Source organism: Rhipicephalus microplus, chromosome 8, assembly GCF_043290135.1.
Source record: "Rhipicephalus microplus isolate Deutch F79 chromosome 8, USDA_Rmic, whole genome shotgun sequence".
Taxonomy (NCBI): domain Eukaryota; kingdom Metazoa; phylum Arthropoda; class Arachnida; order Ixodida; family Ixodidae; genus Rhipicephalus; species Rhipicephalus microplus.
In genome coordinates, this window is record NC_134707.1 from 119,482,532 (window position 1) to 119,502,349 (window position 19,818).

General features: G+C 46.7%; 2 protein-coding genes across 2 annotated transcripts in view; one reads left to right on the forward strand and one right to left on the reverse strand.

Moving 5' to 3' along the window:
* Positions 1-19,818, reverse strand: part of LOC119164577 (putative diacylglycerol O-acyltransferase Mb3761c) — a 593,703-nt gene that overhangs the window by 173,225 nt on the left and 400,660 nt on the right. The gene's annotated exons all lie outside the window — the stretch shown is intronic.
* Positions 3,032-4,744, forward strand: LOC142769353 (uncharacterized). Its single transcript, XM_075872522.1, has one exon. It carries the CDS (start codon positions 3,335-3,337, stop codon positions 4,304-4,306), a length of 972 nt encoding a protein of 323 aa, XP_075728637.1. The 5' UTR covers positions 3,032-3,334; the 3' UTR covers positions 4,307-4,744.

The window sequence follows — 19,818 nt, forward strand, 5'->3', positions numbered from 1 at the left end:
GCCTTCTTTGTTTACTAAGTGTCCAAAGACGAGTGTTTGGCGCTCTCCAAAACGACATTTCTTTGAGTTGAGCACCAAGCGTGTTTTGCTTAGGCAGTCCAGTACGAGGCCAAGGCGTGTGTTGTGCTCACAAAAGGTGCGCCCAAAAAGTACAACGTCATCCATGTAACACATACACACTTCTCACTTCAATCCACGCAGAATGTTGTCCATAAATCGCTCAAAAGTTGCGGGCGCGTTGCAGAGTCCGAACGGCATCACATTGAATTCAAATAGTCCATCTGTTGTAACAAATGCCGTTTTCTCCTTGTCTTCCTCGTGCATTGTAATCTACAAGTAGCTTGACCTCAGATCCACAGACGAAAAGAGGCCGATGATAGACAGTCGATAGCATCATTAATCCGCGGGAGTGGGTATACGTCTTTTTTAGTGATGGCGTTGAGACGGCGGTAGTAAACACAAAATCGCCACGTCCCATCCCTCTTCTTCACTAGAATTACTAGAGCGGCCCACGGACTACATGATTCTTGAATTACATTTTGCTTGAGCATCTCGCAAACCTGTTCATTGATCACTGCGCGTTCCGAAGGCGATACACGATATGGTTTCTGTCGGAGAGGTCTGTGAGATGTCGTGTCGATTCCGTGCTTTATACAAGAAGCAGGGAATGACGGTGAATCATGCTGAGCGAAATCAAAAATACGGGCATGTTTGCACAGAATACTCGCCAGTTCATTACGTTCGTTGGTGCTGAGTGACTTATCATAGGCATAATTGTGGTGTCCCTGGCGTGCAGATTATCGCAACAAGTCTTATCCGGGGAATCATTGCTTTCTGCAAGGGTGGCAAGTGACTTTTACCAGCTGATCGATAGAGTTCCAGTGGTTGTACCGGCTCACCCTTTTGTAGTGCGTTAGCCACGCGTCCAGATCTTCTCCTGCCATTCCAGCGCACGGGCGGGGTTCAATGTAGTGATGCCTAGGTGTAGCCAGCGTAGACCTGCGCGAAGTCGAGGCGGTTGATTCCTGACCTTCGCTCTGGGCCATGACGACTGTTGTCGGCGGTAGACCGGCAAGACGACGGCTCCGGCAAACTCCGAACAGCTGTGGCTCCGTGGTACGTCGACGTGCCGTAACCAGCACCTACACCACTCTGTTACGTCTACGAGAGAGGTTTATTCAGAGTCGACGTAACCCTTGCACAAAAACCCCGACCATAGGCGGCATGCGCAAAGAAAAATGCACATACTATCTTACTCAACAACCGAGGCAAGCTCATGGCACATTCGTCATGTTATAGCAAGATACAGTTTTTACTTATCATGTAGCATCGCCGACAGCCGACTGACACATGCAAGCTAGCGCCAATTTGGATGGGGTATGAACGCCGTTTGCTATAATAAACGTCAAAACAGACGAGACATAAGTTTCTGAAAAATGTGCGTAGACTGGAACAGCGGTAATTGTTGGAAATGTGTCGAATGAACAGCAAATTGTGTGTGCAACAGTAGCCAGACGAAATTCTCAACACTGACGTGAGTGCAACAGTAGCCAGACGAAATTTTCAACACTTTTATAAACATAGATAGGCCTTGCCTCTTAGCCTGTTGCTCAAGGGCTCTAATATGCAAAACAGGGAACGTGGAGGTAAATATCGATCAGCTGCTCATTTGGTTCACTATTATTTATTGAGAAAATCACTCTTCAATTGCGTACCTTTACACTAAAGAGCCCTTTTGTAATAATAGACATGCAGCCCACAGAAAGTAGATCGCACACAAAATAACTACACAAACCAAATAAACCCTGAACATTACACAGCCACAGAAAGCTTTCTTTATTATGAAATATGTTCTTTATCGAATATATTCTGCACGACGGAGATATTCAGCTGTGGATTGTCATCCCGCCCCGTAGCCGTGCAGGCAACAGAATGAGAAGTCTGCACAGTTGTGGAATTGGTTCGTACAAAGAGAGCGAGAAAGAGAAAGAAAGAAACGGAGACGGCAAAGCAGAAAGGTTACCCTGGTTTGTTTTATTTTAGTTATTTATTTTAGGTAGCTCTGCCACAGTAATATAGAAAGTATTCTGAATCATTAACACGTATTGTACGCCTAGAGCACGCAAGAAGCCTATCTTTACAACTAGGGGCAGCTGCATGCATGTCTCGCTTAGAAGAGTATACATGATGCTCTAAATAGGTTTTTTTTTTCTCTCAACACATAACATTAAACCCATAGTGGGCATTACGTGGCCTAATTTAGAACTGTACAATTATATTTTAGAATTTGCGAGCTAACAATAAATGACCCGAATCGGTACGACCGGTCAAAACCTGACTAAACAAAAAATAAATGTCTCCGTAGACGCTTCCCTTTCACCAACGCACTCCATTATTACTTCAGCATACGTGAAACGAAATAACCAGTGTGCGGGTCAGCGCACAGCTTGGCGTTCCCATATATACCAGCAGTTAATGTCACGAGGCGAAAGATGTTCCCGGTTCATTATGGTCGATAACGATGCAGGGCTCTCCTGACATCCTTCGTTCTTCTAGAAGCAAACAGCACCGTGGACTAACGCTCATTCATTCGACTGTGGTAAGACCACCGACCGACCGCCGCATTGAGCGAACGGTAAGCGTATATGCGAGCGAAGGTCCATCATTCCCACCATCGGCTCCCAGATCCTCAACGCAGTCGTTGCACTCAGGCACGTTTCCTTCGGTACTCTTCAGCTTTCCTCACTGGTATCGATCGCCCCATCGAAGTCGGTTCGTAAGTGTTGTGTGCAGGGGAGAGCTATCATATAATCCGTGGGAGTATATATGATGAAAACTCCCAGGACACCTTAAGCATCCTTCTGACATGACTCAATGGTGAAAGATACCTTCTTTCTCAGTAGATGTCTCCACTCTCCTCCAGCCCCCTTCCGAAAACTTTCTGTGCCTAACTTGGTTTTGCACTGCGCCTAGGATCGTATGCACTGCAACCTTTAGGCACTTCTCTGTTGGCAGCTCCAGCGGCACAGGTACAGTGGCTAGAAGGAGAAGTGTGATTACCGCCAAGCGGCGTCTATGGGAAGGGCTGACGCCGCTTAGCTATGCATCCGCTAGGTGGCGCTCGCTGTCGCGTACACGTCAAGCTCGCGTGCATTTGTCCGGTCAGGAATGATCAGTTGAGCTACAGTGGTAGTTGAGCTTCGACGTGCCCGTAAAGTGCTTAATACGAGTGAAACTCTTTGTCGACACGGTTAGCTGCCTTCGCAGCGCTTTGTAAGCATCCTAGAGGAGTTTCCACTTGGATGTGGGGCAATTCGCTGCCCAGGCTTGTAAAATGTGCCGGCGACAAAGCCACTGTTTTGTTCCCGGCTGCGTGACTGGCTACAAATCCTGCAAGCAAAAACTTTCACTGTTCGGCGTGCCTAAAGAAGAGGAGCTGTTTCTGAAGTGGCAGCGGTACATACCCAGAGCTGACAAGCCGCTGGAGAAAAATGCAGCAGTATGTGAATTGCATTTTGATCCGCAGTTTGTGTCGCGGCATTTCGAGCATGTAATACAAGGTGAATTGGTGCGCATTGATCGGACCAGGCCGGTTCTCCTGCCAAACGCTGTACCGACTATATTTCCCAATTTGCCCAAATACCTCTCGAAGCCAGTTCCGAAGAAAAGAAGTGCACGGGAGAAGCCAGCATCACAGCCCTCGTCGCCCAAAAGAAGACGTCGCATGGACGGAACGTGTTGCCCAAATTCTGAAGTTGTTGAAGCTGAAGAAGTCTGTGCTACTGTTGATGCTCCAGCTGCACATGTTCTAGAAGTCCTGAATGTGCCACTTCCGACCAACCAGTGGGCGAAGCACGTGTTGAGCGAGAATCCCCTTCACGTGGCCTACAGCGTGTGTTTACCTGGAAAAGACATGAGCCTGCTTCATGCGCTGAAAATGGTGGTGTTTAGATGCATCGAAAGTGTGATAAAACATGAAGTGTTTGTGCGGGGTGTCGAGGTCGCGCTTGATGTGCCAAGAGATCCAGCATCTATTTTGCAAGAGGTCGACAGCCTGCGTGCTTGCACTGGAGCAGGACTGAGTGCGGAGTTTCCGCTAGCGTGCTCCAACGCAAATTCGAAGCAATGGAATGATACTCTGTACCACATTAGGTGTAAAGGTGTATCAAGCCAGAGTGAGAAATGGTGCGTGTCGTGCAAGTATCTGAGGAGACTCCTAATTAACCAAAGGTGCCGAGCGAAGCAAACGAAGAAGACTAGAAGAAATACCTCATCAAAGCTGAGAGTGAAGACTCAGGCAGTGTGACGCCTTAGAACCAAGGTGAAGTCGCTAGAGCAAGTGATCTCCCAAATGAAGGAAGAAAATGAGGCAATTGAAGAAACCACCCTCCTGAAGAAAATTGGTCAGCTTCCACCTAAGCAGAAGGCTGCCATTATTCAGTGTTTTGAGGCTGCGACACGAAAATCTCCAAAGGGGATGCGGTATAACCCTGAATGGCTCCTTGAATGCATCATTATGCGCATAAAGAGCCCACGGCTCTATGAGCATATACGTAGAGAAAAAATCTTGGCGCTACCAAGTCGCAGCTGCCTCAAAAAGTACATGAAGCAGTACGAGAGCACGTTTGGTTTTAATCGCAATGTGCTTTCAGGAATTGCCAAAAAAACTGAAAAAATGACTGAATTTGAGTGTCACGGTGGACTCATCATCGATGAGATGAAGTTGGCTGAGAATTTTGCTGTGAAAGGTGGCTCCGGTAAAATTGACGGCTTCGTCGACCTGGGTCCTTTCACTCCTGAGCCCGAAAAAACAGTTGCATGCGACCACGGTTTGGTGATCCTTTTCCAGCCACTTTCAGGGTCGTGGCACCAGATTCTTGGTGTATTTGCATCCCGGGGAAATGTGAAGGCACCACTGCTTTCGAAGATCATTCTAGAAGCCACTCTTCTTGCCGAGAATGCTGGCCTCAGGGTGGACTACGTAACTTGTGACGGAGCGTCATGGAATCGTGCGATGTGGCGGCAGTTCGGCATTTCTGGGTCTGCAACTGCAATTAAGCCGTCTGCGGCTCACCCAGTTGGAGATAACAGGCGTCTATTTTTTTTCTCAGACTTCCCGCACCTAGTGAAGTGCATCCGGAATGGCTTCATAAAGACAGGATATAAGACGCCGCGTGGTCATGTAGATGTGACGCCAATTAAAATAGCCCATGAACTAGACAAATGTGCAACTACGCTCAAGGTGATGCCCAAAATCACAGATGTGCATGTACACCCAAACAATTTTGAAAAAATGAAGGTTAACCTTGCTTTCCATCTTTTCAGCCTAGAAGTTCTCCGGGGCCTTTTTTTCTACAAACGTCAGATTGTAAAGCAGTGTTCCTACAGTGACCAGACAGAGAAGTTTGTTGATTTCATGCACAAATTAATCGACGTGATGACGTCAAGAGTGCCATCAGGTGCCCTGAAACCCAATTCAAAGGAAGCACAGCTGTTGAATGACACCTTAGAGTACATAAACAAGTGGGAAGCATGCACAGAACCATCCAAGGGAGGTTTTCTTTCACCTGGCACAGCAGAAGGGCTGCGTGTAAGCTTGAAGGCTACGTTGGAGCTACTGGAATACCTGGCAAAGCAGGTAGGCTTCAAGTACCTCTTGACATCCCGTCTCAGCCAAGACCCGCTGGAGAAGCTTTTTGGGGTAATAAGGCAGTTCTCGGGGTGCAACGATCACCCGACGTCAGCACAGTTCCTAACAACTGTGAACTGCCTCGCTTTCTATAACTTGGTGAAACCTCCCGACTCCGGAAACACAGCAGGCGGCACACTCGTATCATTGGTCGGACCAAATGAGGTAGCGAGTAATGTGGACAATTTAATAGATGCCGGCAAATTGGAAGATGCATCAAGTGTACTTGATGCATCTTCAGAAGTGACGGACCACATCTATCCGCAGCAGACCAGTGATGCAAGGTTGGTCTACTACTTGGCTGGATATGTCGCTAGGCGCAAGGTCCTGACAACAAAGTGCCAAGATTGCTTCCAGTTACTGCTGACATCAGCGGAGCAAGCAGACAAGGGTATTTCATCTTTTACATCATTCTGTGATCGAGGCGGGCTGCTCTACCCTTCAAGAGAACTGTTTTCGTTTATTGAAGCCTTGGAGGACACCTTCACATTATGGTTTAGTTGGAATAAGCTTCACAAGGACAGCCTCTCAGAAATGGTTCACCACTTGCTAAATGTGCCGCAAGTAGGTTGTGAGACACACAAGAAGGATTTGACCAGCAACCTAGTCAAGTTCTTTATCATGACAAGACTTTATTTTTACACTAAGTCACTTAACAAGGAGAGGACGTCAACAAGAGAAAAGAGGAAGCACTTGAAGCTTCGACGAACGACGTGAGAGGAGGCCAGAAGAGACAGAACAGTCTGAGTTTTTTTATCGCTTTTTTCTAATAATTCCTTATTTGGAACACGAGTTGAGCTAATAAACATTTGGCGAATGTTTAATGTTGGCGTTGTTTCACCATATTAATTGTGGCAAAAATAAAGGCTCACGTCAAGATGGATAGTAGGCTGGTTAATTTGCATTCATATTTAAAAACGCTTTAGGGAGCAAACATGTTATAATGAAATTGCACAGAAATAGTAAGGAACTCAAGAACTTGTTCTTGGGCGAGTTGGTGCCTGAGTTTGCTAAACATGTATGCTCCTCTGTCTTTTTTTTCGTGTTTTAGCTTTGCGCCAAAATTAACAAGTTTGGCAAGTAGTAAGAAGGTAACTTTTGCAGTGTCGCTATACATGTTAGTCGCAGTGCATGCCATAAAGAAAAGGACACAGGAGTCTGGAGGTTTGTGTTACACTGGGTGCACAAAAAAAAGAGGGGAAAGACAAAATTGTTTAGGCAATCAGCGACTTCTTTTACCCAACGACTCAACTACAAATGCGTTAGTTACTTGTGGAAAGTGCCAGCGCAAGTAAAAACTAATGATGCTAACGCAAAATTCATAAAAACCCACGGCTACCACGGCTACGCCAGCAGCGCGCCGACGTGAAAGCGGGTGCGAGCGCCACCTAGGCCGTGAATCACCGCGGCGCACGCAGGCGACGGCTCCCTGATCACACTTCTCCTTCTAGCCACTGTAGCACAGGCCCGTCTTTGACAACGACAAAATGGCGTGTGATGAAATTGCGGTCAATTGTTGTTGTTGTTATTTCCTTGAATAATGGCGTTGCTTATCACAGGGGATCGGCCACGAAACGTGCGGCAGTTCAATTTGCGTACAAAAAAGAAAAGAAAAAAGAAAAAGAAGCGGCGAATTGCGAAAAGGTAACTTATACGGAACCACTTGTATTTGTGGCAGATGTGTTTTGTATTGAAATACCAATGAAACTAATGTTAAATCTTAAAACTAATAAAATACAGATAAGATGAACGAGTAAATTATATTCAATAAATATATGTAATAATATTACTACTATAACGGTCGTATACCCTTCTTTGAACTTCGTCTTGATTTGTTTACCTTTGTAAGCTGCTGAAAAATGATCCATCGCCAACTAGCGCAGCTTTCCCTTTTTGTAGTGCGATGACGACATCACGTGACATAATGTTCTATGATGTTATTATGACGTCATGATGATGTCACAAATTATGGCATCTGTGAGGTGACGAATACGTCAATTGGCGATGTCATCGTATGGGGATGCGCTCTGCATCTCTCGTGTTTCTATTTGCCACGGCCCATACTTTCGTTTGAATAGGCATCTATGGTTCGCGCTTTAATAGCGACTCAGGCCACGCAACTCTCCACCGAGGTCCTTAATTTTTCTAGACTAATAGTCATATTACTAATGTTTTAGAGCACACTAGCATTAGTTGAGGTGAAATGTAGCTTTGAACCCATTAAAGGTGGTCCAGCGTTCATGGTGCTCGAGTGCTGACCCGAAGGCCAGGGGTTGGAATACGGGTAATGATGGCCGAATTTTGATTGCGGCAATATGATAGAGGCCCATTTAGACCAACTAAGGTGCTTGTGAAAGAACCCAAGTACATCAAAACTTCTAAAGCCTCCAACAACGGCGTCCTTCTTAAACAAGTCGTAATTTTGAAACAGTAAACCCAACAGTTCGTATCATTACAGTTATTCATGGCTTACTCTAATTATCCAGTTGCAACGCGTCCCCTATTTCAACGCACGCCCGACTTAGATGACCAAAAAAGGAAAATAATGCAGGCGTAATTCTAAGGCACACTCGTTCTCCTTCAGCAAAAAAAAAGTGATGCCCCCCCCCCCCCATCCCCGCTCCTATTAAACTGCGAGAAATGTTCACAAACGAACAAAGAATGCAAATATTTTGTTCATTCGCTAGATTATCTTTCATACCTAGAAATCACCCCCCGTGCAGGCTATGGCAGCCTTCGCTTCAAGACGTTCACTTGAAGGTCCACTCTTACAGCTTTCGCCAGTCGCGAACGCATCTACGGCACGCCGAAATGATGGCCTGCACATCTGTTGCCGCACTTTTTCGTAGAAAAATAACTGAAGGTTAATAACTTAACCAGAATTCAACGCGCACGGAATATTAAGGCCTATTTTTTTTTCGAACAATAAGGTGCTCGGTGGAATAGCGTAAATACGGTATTTTCCGGATCAAAACCTGGCTCCTCAACCTCAACGCTTAACTGGTGGCTGACTTTCCAGACGGGGACGAACCAACAATTTCGTGCCCACCTTACTGAGACGGCGATGGCTGCCACATATGCCACCCCGGACCTTTGAGGCGCTACACAAGTAAAGAAGCAGGCATTCATTTTAGGTATGGTACTTTCTGGCGATTTAGCAACAGGGAATCTATAACGGACACCTAAATGTCAGAACACCAGTGTCTGTTGCATTGCTTTTTTAATCAAAATGTGATTGCCGTCACCAGGAATCGAAGCAGTGGCTTCGACCAAATGAATTCAACAGGTTATCCTCTTAGCTACTGCGGCGGGGGATGTCTTTTTAGAACACTAATTTTACCAGCTGCAATTTGCTGGAATCGCATAACAACAACAAGAACAACTACAAAACCAGTTGCTTTCACAAAACATGATTGCTGAAAGAACAGACAGTGGGTAGCTCAATAAACTTTATTGTGGTCTGAAGGAACTACGTACTAAGCTGTAGTTGTGAGCCTCTCTCCCGCTGGGACCGAAAGACCAGTGTGGTCCCGCGCCCGTCCGCGGCCATTTGAACAGCTATTAATTGAACCTGAGCATCGCCCCTTTTAAAAAAAACTTTCTCCCACGCTTCTTATTTATTGAAAGATTTGTTTTATAACACAGAACACTGCCACAGAATGTGTGCTAAAGCTCCTTTATTGCAATACCATTTACTGAGCTCAAAGCAGTCAGGGTCAATGTCCGAAGCAAAGCTGCTAAATTTCCGTCTGGACGGGAAAGGGTCGGCTTGTAACATTCTCAATGTGGCATATTGTCATGGAACTGTGACGTTGACGAAGGAAGCGTGTATTAGATGGAACTCTAAACGGGTAACGGAAAGTCAACTAAAAGCAATGCACACTGTGCACTGATAACGGCAAACAGACCATCGGCTGTCGATAATCCGATCCGCGATAAGGTGCGTCGGCAATCGCACATGCGACATCGAACATTCTAACATTATGAGTTGCAGCCGCGTTTGTTCGAGAAGAAACTCAGCTGTTCAAGGTAATAAGGGCTGCAGCGCGAGCACGAAGGTGCTAGAAGAAACGTGAAACAAAAGGCGAGGCAAGGAAAGCAAAGAGGACAACACGAGCGCTGAACCAACTGAATTTTTTTATTATTCGCAGCACACATGATAAGATATACAACAGGCAACCTTTTAACAGCAAACGCGAGCAACGTGACATATTCTGGGGAAGGGTTTGATAAAAAGAAGGTACAATGATAAAATGGCTAACCCTTATCTAAAAGCGCGAACTCTTTGTCATACAAGGCCACCGAAGCTTGGCTCACGCATCCGTCGCCATGTTTACTAATAAAATACGCCTCAGCTATTTCACGAGATAATTTGTCCATGTGGCGTACCATCGCACTCACGCCCGGAACTCGAGGCTAGCCCCCGCAGCTTTTGCAGTGCAAAACGAGGTTGGAACTCATTCCTTTACATACATCATTCATATGTTCTCCTAACCTTTTAATAAGGCACCACCCAGTTTGGTCTATATAACAACGACCGCGCGCTAAAGGAAGCATGTGAACAACACCAACTGCACAATCTACCAATTTATTTATGTGTTTTACGGCGCATGTCCAACTTTTTTTGGTGATTCCACTGAGGCGCTCATCCGTCATTCTGCAAATCTGGCTTTATTTGCACGGGGCTGATAAGGAGGAGGAAGCAACAAAAAGGGAGAAGACAGGGAGGTTAACCAGAAAGACATCCGGTTGGCTACCCTACACAGGGGGATAAAGGAAGGGGACAAGAAAGACGAGAAAGAGGGAAGAGAGGGAAAAAAGGGAGTGGGGGAGAGACTGACAGTAATTTCACTGCAGCGTGTAGAACTCTACCGCATGTCAGAGGCGTTCACACAAGCTTGTCTTTCTCAGGAAACGCAGCAGGGCTTTCACTGCCTTGTGGGCTGTCGAGGCATGTGTACGTTGCTGTAATAGCACCTGCACAGAAAGAGGCCGATCATCCAGTCGCCGCATTGCGTTGGCAAGTACTTGTCTCTCTGAGGCAAATCGAGGACAATGACACAGCAGGTGTTCGATATTTTCGTCGGTGCCGCAAACATCGCACGCCGCACTGTCAGTAATTCTGATTAACGTGGTATAAGCTTTTGTGAAAGCAACTCCCAGCCAAAGGCGATAGAGAAGCGAAGCTTCACGTCGATGTAGGCCGGGTAGAGGCCGGAGTTGTAGTGAAGGGTCGAGCTCGTGCAGTCGCGTACGTCGTATGCTTGGTGTGTTCCACTCAGTCAGTGTGAGACTGCGGGCCAGTTGACGAATCTGCCTCGCCACATCCGCTCTTGAAAGCGGTATCGGAACGCTGTTCGCTTCTTTATGTGACGTGCGAGCAGCATGATCTGCAGAATCATTGCCGCCTATACCACTATGCCCAGGTAACCACTGAAAGAGGATGTCATGGCCTTTTTGTATTAACAGGTGGTGAAGTTTCACGGTTTGGTAGGTCAACTGGTCGTGGCATCCGCGTCGGAGAACTGATATCAGGCACTGTAACGCTGGTTTTGAGACAGAAAACACAGCCCATTTACCTGGGCTTTCTTCTGAATTGGCTTTCTTCTGAATTGATGTGTTCCAGTGCATTGCGCAGAGCCTCGAGTTCTGCCGTCGTCGAACTTGTCAAGTATGAAGTCCTAAAACACCGAGTTATCCCTTGTGATAGTATAACCACTGCTCCACCTGAACTAGACGGCGTAGTAGAGCCATCCGTGTAAATGTGCACGTGGTTACTGTAGTTTTCTTCCAGTAGGGATATACTCAGTTGTTTCAGGGCATGTGTCGGTAAGTCCGATTTTCTCCTCATTCCTGGAATCATTAAGTGAACTCGCGGCCGGCTCAAGCTCCAAGGAGGAAGCAGTGGCTTTGATGCAGGTGCGTATGTCTCAGCAAACGATGAACGATGCTTGGAGACAATAGTGCCGTATGTCGTGCGGGGCCTTTCAGCAGCTAGGCTCGCCAGGTGGTGAGAAGGGGTCCTGGCATAATGCCTGAGGTGCATGCGCATTGTCTCGGTAATAATATGCGTATTTATCGAGTGATCTTGAGCGATGGCAATGGTTTCAGCCGTTGAAGCACTGCGGGGTATTCCAAGGCATATCTTAAGTGCTTGGGCTTGAATGTTCTGAATTGCGCGCAGGTTGGTCTTGCCGGTGTTAGACATTGCAGGTAAGCTGTACCGTAAGAATCCGATAAACAGCACTCTGTACAGTTGTAGCATGGATGATATGGGCACTCCCCAATTTTTTCCTGCAAGGAATTTGAGCATGTGGCATGTTGCGATCAGCCGCTTCTTCACATAGTTCACGTGTGGAGTCCACGACATGTTTCTATCTATTATGACTCCCAAGAACCTGTGGCTTCTGCTGAACGATATGTATTCTTCATTAATCGATATACTGTAAGCAGACATTGGTTTCCGCGTGAACGCTACCACTGCACATTTTCCGCAGGACACCTCAAGGCCTTAATTACGAAGATAGCATGACGCCGTTGTAGCAGCCTTCTGAAGGCGGGCGCGAAGCTGAGGCCTTGTCACACCTGATGTCCAAATGCAGATGTCATCAGCATAGACAGAAATTTCTACAATGCTAGGTAGCTGCTCGACTAGACCAATGAGAGTTAGGTTGAAAAGGGTAGGGCTTAGCACTCCTCCCTGAGGAACTCCTTGGCTACTGTAATAATCAGGTGTTGGGCCATTCGCTGTCATCACGTAAAATGATCTCAGCTGTAAGTAGCTGTACACCCACATATATATCTTGCCACCAAGACCTACTGTTTCCAAAGCACTGAGGATGGCTTCATGGGTGACATTGTCGTAAGCCCCCTTAACGTCTAGAAACAGGGCGGCGCACAGTCTCTTACAGGCTTTCTGGTGTTGAACATATGTCACCAGATCAACAACGTTGTCGATTGACGAATGGCCGCGCCTGAATCCGGTCATGGATACTGGATAGATTTCGTAGTGTTCCAAATACCACTCCATTCGTGTTAGAATCATTCGTTCCATCGTTTTTCCCACACAACTGGCAAGTGCGATAGGACGGTATGAGGCAATATCCAAAGGAGATTTACCAGCCTTTAGAAGTGGAATGAGGCGACTTGACTTCCATGCCTGGGGAACAGTACCAGTCTGCCAAGAGTCGTTGTATAGGCGTAAGAGTGCCTTCCGAGCTTCGTCTCCAAGATTACAAAGGGCACGATAGGTAATGCCGTCAGGACCGGGTGCTGAAGAACGTCTGCACAGAGCCAGTGCCGCCTCTAGCTCATCCATAGAAAACTGGCATTCCATACGGTGATCACGTGAGGGCAGTGGGTTGTCAAAAGTTCCCGTTCTTGATACTGTGAAATTGGAATCACCGGCAATTCTTCTACAGAAAGATTCTGCGACGTCAATCTCTCTGCATCGAAGGTGAAGTGCCAGAGATGTAAACGGGTGTCGCTGACCCAAGGTTGTGCTAAGACCCCGGACAGTTCGCCATATCAGTGATAGGGGCTTTCGTGGATCCAACGACTCGCAAAAGGATGTCCAACGTCGCCTAGCCAGTTTATCCATGTGCCGCTGCATTTTCTTTTGAATGGGTCTAGCCAGCCTCAAATCATCCATGCACTTTGTCCGTCGGTACCTTCGTTCTGCACGACGGCGTATTGCGCGAAGTTTCTCAAGCTCGATGTCGAAATCGGTGCGCTTGTGACTAGTCAAATGTGTATGCGTGGTATTCTGCAGGACATCCTTTATCGAGTTCTCTAGGCTATATGATGAGCCGTCGGTACAGCAGTCTTCCATTAACATTTTGAATTTCGGCCAATCAGTGTACTTGAGGCCTCTTGAGGACTTGGAGCTTGTGAGACCTTCTATACACAGGTAAGTTGGCATATGGTCGCTGCCCCGCGTTTCTAGATCTGAAAACCAGTGCACTTTCCTGATAAGTGAGCGAGAAACCAATGTAAGGTCCAGGCAGCTGCTATAGGCTGATCCGCGTAAATATGTAGGGCTTCCATCGTTACAAACGCAGAGTTCGTACTCCGAGACTAAGGACACCAATTTTCTTCCTCTAGAGTTGTCCCTGGAGCTTCCCCATAGGAAATGGTGGGCATTGAAGTCGCCAGTGATCACCCATGACCTTGGAATCGATGTCAAAATACCGCGTAAGCGCTCGCAGTCAAGGCGGCTTGATGGAGATAAGTAAGCTCCGATAACCGTGAAAGCAACCTTATCCTTCTTCACAGTAAGGCACACATACCGATTCCCTTCATCAGGCGAGACTCTGTGGTGAACGTAAGTGAGGTCATGGCGCATGAATACAATAACTTTGCTGCAGTCTCTGTGAGTGGAGGACATAAAGCACTCATATCCTGACAGCTTGATTGAAGCACACAGCTTGGGTTCACAAATCACAATAATGGGGAAGCGGTTCACAAATACAAATTGTCTAAAGTCAGACATGCGCGACTTCAGTCCTCTGGCGTTCCACTGAAAGACAGATGCATTCTAGACTTCCGTTCGAAACGACGGTGCCTCGCTGGCCATCATTTTACCTTAGCGCTGCAAGCACCGGACTCAGGGTGTCCAGCACATGCAGTGCGGTCTGCGCAGCAGAACTCTTCATATTACTCAGTAGGACACGCATGGTACTCATCAGCGATTGTAGCAAGCTTATCACTTGATCTTCATTCATCGCATCACTGGTTTGAGGGGTCGTTGAGGGCGGCGGGATTTTATGCAGCTCCGAAGTAGGTTGACGTCGTGGAAGAGAGGGCCACTGTTCGGAAGGCGCGACTGCTGTCCCTTTCTTCTGTTTGGCAGTATCCGTCTTCAGTGAGCTCGGTGTTTGTGGGTCAGCCTCTTTGATAGAGGATGACATCTCTCTATCGGTAGAGGCGTTTTTCCGTGATGGTCTTCGCCCACGACGCCGTCGTCGGCGTAGTGTAGCGGCAGCTTCCCTGTGCGTTGAATTGTCCCGCACCATACGCCTGAGAACCGCGTGCTCGTTTCGCACCCACGGGCAATCTTTGGATGAGGCCTCATGCGCACCGTGGCAGTTTGGACATCGTAGTATGGTGGCACTGCAGGCGTCTTTTGAGTGAGACTCAGCGCACCGCGGACACACAACTTTGTTCTCACAGACACCTTTTATGTGTCCCATCTTGAAGCACTTGTAGCATTGCTGTGGCTTCGGTATGTAAGGACGCACTGAGTGGCGAACATGGCCAACTTTGACATACGAGGGAAGGCTGTCTCCCTCGAACACAAGCCTCAAGCAGCGCGAGTTGCCGAGTCTGGTAATGTGCGTAATGCGGGTGCCTTCAGTCGCTGGCTTTATTAGTATTGGCAGGTCATTAGCTGAGATGGAAAGATCCACATCATAAATGACGCCAACAGTGCCATTACAACCTGTAGCGACCATTGGCCGGACTTTCACATTGCCGATTTCTGTTATGTGCCGAAGGCTTTGCAGTGCGCTACGGTGCATAACGTCTACAGCAAGGACATTCTTTCGTGCATTGATCCTCACGTCTTTGATTTCATTCGGCGCGGTTTCCTCGAGAAGCACAGAAAGAACTTGCCTGTTGAGGAGTCGCAAGTTAGATGCAGGGTCTTCAGGCATAAACAGCATGGTGTGCGGCCACCGCAGTGGTGCAGTCTTAACGGTGGAAACACTTGCCGACGATGCCGTTCGCAGCAGTCTTCGTTTTGTAGATCGATTCATGACGACCGTGAAGTCATCATCCGATGACTCAAAGCCGTCCGAGTACAAATCGGTTGCCTCGCTGTCTGTGTCGCTCGACGCGTTGCTACGCTTCCTGGACGACGAAGTCCGGCGCGACGGTTGCACGCCTGGAACATTCTCAGGTGTGTCCTGAAGCATCACCGCAAAGGAGGGAGCGGCAGCTCCCAGGATTTCCAGGAAAACAAATTGAAAACACTGAGACACGGGCACAAGCGTTCTGTGAGAGAATCACTGCTGATAAAACTCGTGATAAAAGTCAGCGCTCGTGTTGTCCTGTTTGCCTTCCTTGCCTCGCCTTTCGTTTCACGTTTCTTCTAGCACCTTCGTGCTCGCGCTGCAGCCCTTATTACCACGAATTCAAACCAACTAGCCCAAATAGCCGTTCTTCTTCAGCTGTTCAAGTTTACGCTCTGAAAACTAACAGATGGTCCTAAAAAAATAAGCCTGAATTCTCCCGGACATTCTGGCGTGGTTTGTGCAAAGCAGTATCTACGCGTGCCATAGGCTGGCATCATAAATCATAAAAAGACAGGAGCATGTGCGACAATACTGAAGTGTAGTTAGTCCCATTTTGGACAGTTTTTTTTTGTTCCACCTGCATCGTAAAAATTTCACCTCTCGAAGGCAGCAAGGGTGCACACGAAGCACCCCCGTGTTGCTCTTACGCTTTTATCAAATATTCCAGATAAGTATACCGACAGGATGTCACCAGGGATACTCGCATAATGGCGGGAACCTGGCTGTGAATGGTATGCAGTGAGCACGCTGAAATTGAATGCGACACATCAGAGCCACGTGACGATATAATATTTAATTCTTCATGGGCGTGTGCATAGCCTCTGCGGTAAAGCTCGTAGATGTATCCTGCCGCGCACTAGCGTTGCGGCATGAGCCGCAACGCCAGCTCGCGGCTCTCTACAAAAGCAGACTTGGTGGGCGAACCCCAACTTCGTCGTGGACGTTTGTCAATCAAACTGATTGACGCGTGAACTCGGATACAAACTTGTATATTCTGAGACGGCCGCCATTCAACTCGTTACTGCAATAGTGCCAGTGTGGCTCTGAAGCGTTTCATGCGGTGTACGGTAACCAGCAGCTTCTTTGCATATAGAATAATTTCGTCAGTACGGCAGGGGCCATAGGAGCTTAGGATCTCTTAGCCTCTTCTAGCTTATTAAGTCGGTCGTCTATTCAGTCGGATCCAACTGTTTAGAAGTGAATTTTAATGATAGGGCATAACTAGATAGATATTGAACAGTATTTTTTTATTTATTAAAAGAGCAATGATGAAATTGTGTGTATTGATTAATATGGAGCCAATTCACATCCTAATAAGCACAATTTCGCTAAGCATCACATTAGCTAATAAGGTCTAATTAGTACTACTTTCCTTACTGTACACTAAATTAACGATCAATAATTAAAGTGGTCTTAGCACGATATTAGCTTTACATACATTAACTAGATTAGTCGTCTTAGACTGTGACCTAATTACGAGTTTGTTTGCATGACTTGGCATAATTCACTTGATAATAGCATGTGCTGACATAATTAGCTATTCAGCCGGCTGCCCTTGCTCGGAGAGCTATCCGACGATAAAGACTATGAAGAGGACGCGCGCCGGCCGAGCAGCGCACTGGTATGTACTGGCTGACCATGACGAACGTAGACACGTCCTCGGGTTTACCCTACGGTCACGATGTTGTGAGGCGCTCAGTCAGAACAAATCTCGGAGACCATGGCACTGATTATTCTAAATAGTACTTGATGCAGGTATTAAAAGCTTGAAAATTAATAGAACAGCCCGTGCCATTAAAATACATCGTTAGTAAAAGTTTCTGAAACTGATTGCATGGGTGCATTCCTGCACTCAGTCGAACTATCAAATTATGAAAGATCCCTCTGGTCTGAAGACGGGACACAACTTTGTCGATGACCATTGCTGCGACTTTGCCTTCCATCGTTGCAAGGTATGCAACCGCTTACGATTCGATAGAAGCCTCTTCACTATCTACTCTTATATAACCTCTTGTTTATATGATTGCGTCAACATGCAAATTTATAAACGTTATAGATATAAGTGTATACACAATCACCCTATAACAGCATGACACTGCTTTGTATGATGGTTGCTTTTAACGATAAGTGTGGGAGCTTCGCCCCACTCATTTTTATTAACTTCGTGGAAATGGCGCAGGTTCTTTGTAAATTATACCCTTGCAGCACCTTGGTATACAGCTTGGCTGTTAATAATAATATTGTATTCACGTTCTTTGTGTATTCGGACGAATAATAACCTTCCCTAATAATACCTCTGAACACGCGTGCTCGCGTCCAAGGCACTACTGGAGATATTCTTTTCGACCTGCTGAGGCAGCAAATATGTGGCATAGTTTATTAAAAATACGTGCTCATCATCGACAAATAAAACCAGCCAGTTGGTCCATTTACCCTCAAAAGGCGGAAAGAGTACGGCCCATATTGCACACAAATAGATATATAGGTAAAGCACGTTTGACCCTTTCCTATAGTTTAACTCTGCATGTATACAATGCAAAAACTGTGCTGTTTTTGTTTATATCAATTATAGAGTAATTTATGATACCTTAATAGTAGGCACGAATTGACTAAAATATATTCTACCGAGTAGCGCTAGCAGCTTTACACACTCTTCGAATATTTTGGGCGTTCACATATTTTATTTGCCTAAGTGACCCATTTTCCTTCGCCAGTGAGTTTCACTCTTCACACTGTTACTATATTAGTGGAGGGGATCTCCTAAGCCGAATTCGGCTGCAGAAACGCTAGCCTCAATTTATTGCTACGAACTCCTGCATGAGAAACAAGACGTCATACGATGTTATTACGTCACAACTTACTGCAGAGTGCTTACAAAAAAAGAAATGGGAACAAGTTTATAGAGGCGTGGCCGACGATTGTCCCGAGCTCCGCAAGTAAAAAGAGTATGTACAAGTCGCTTTGGTTAGTCCGGACTTGCCTCGTATAATAGTCCTTCAAAAAAGATACGTGAACTCTCCTTTCCCTCAAACAACTTTCCGATGAGAGTACAGTGATCCTTAGACAGGATACAGTGTGTCCTGAAAGCGTGCCTTGTAGGGGGTACGTCGTGATATACAATAAAATTCATAAAGAAGTCGAAGGATTCTCTCATTTACGTTTTTTCTCCGAGCGTAGCACCTTCGTAGTACAAATGGACATGCGCGCAGACTCAATGAATTTGGTAACACTGCACACAACTAGGCTCTTGTGGAACACGAACATGCTTTAACTGGAACCCGTCGTGCCTGGCAGTGCACGTGCGCCTTCTTCTAGGAGGGTTCGCTCGTTCTCCCCCGGCTGTTGCTATTCTCACGCACTGTGGACATACACTCGGCCCAGCGAGCCACGACAATCAATACGTCTGGTTCTGCCTGGTGGCATCGGGCTTCTCCAGGCAGGTCCCTTCAGCCTCGCCCGTCCTCTTTCTCCCTATAGCCACCTCTAAGAAAAAAAAAACATCTCCCTCATTTCGCAATCACCACCTCGACAAGTTTTCCCACTTCCACTGCCGTTCTCGCGGAATCTCATTTCAGAAGCTACACAGCGGTTTTTGTTGCAAGAATAGGCTTCATTTCATTATCACGCCATCGGTGTGGTATACCGGTGCTGCTCCAAAAAGAGGGACGTCACTTAAAACAGACAAAGCAGAAACAATTCTGTTCGTTCCTCATTTTTCGCCATGACGCTTTTGCTTGCTAGTTCATCTCATCAGGTCAAAACAATTGCTCTACAAAAAGATCATAAGTATCTCAGTGCATGGTATGCCGCAAGCAAGAATGTTATTACTTAAGCCAGCGATAATAAAAAGAAAGCCAGAGAGATAGCAAACCTCTAAATAAAAATCTATACGGTAGCACTCTACGTGAAATCAGTTGAAAGCGCACAGCAATTATTAAGCTGCATTCCACTGCTGCTCACGTTCGTAAGCAATCAAGCACTGGAGTCACAAACGTGCAACCGGCGTCCACGACATGAAAAAAAAAAAACTTCATTTGTGACTCAGTGGCACGTTCTCTCCTCTTCATTTTCCCCTCACTTTCCTTTTTGACCACCTTTTAAGCGCGACTATGCTGTATTATGGGATTTACTTTCATCCCTCCCTATTTTTAGCTTCGTCTTCCTCACTACCTTTTTCCTGCCCCTTGGCGAGGGCCTCCACTTGAGAGGCCAGCGCTGCGTACTCTTTGACGTCATAGAAAGGATGCGTAGTTGCGGAATACGGCAGCTTTGCTTTTCGTGACACCCCTTACATCGTCCCCCATGGCTGCACCGGTCTTCAGTTGCGATCTTACG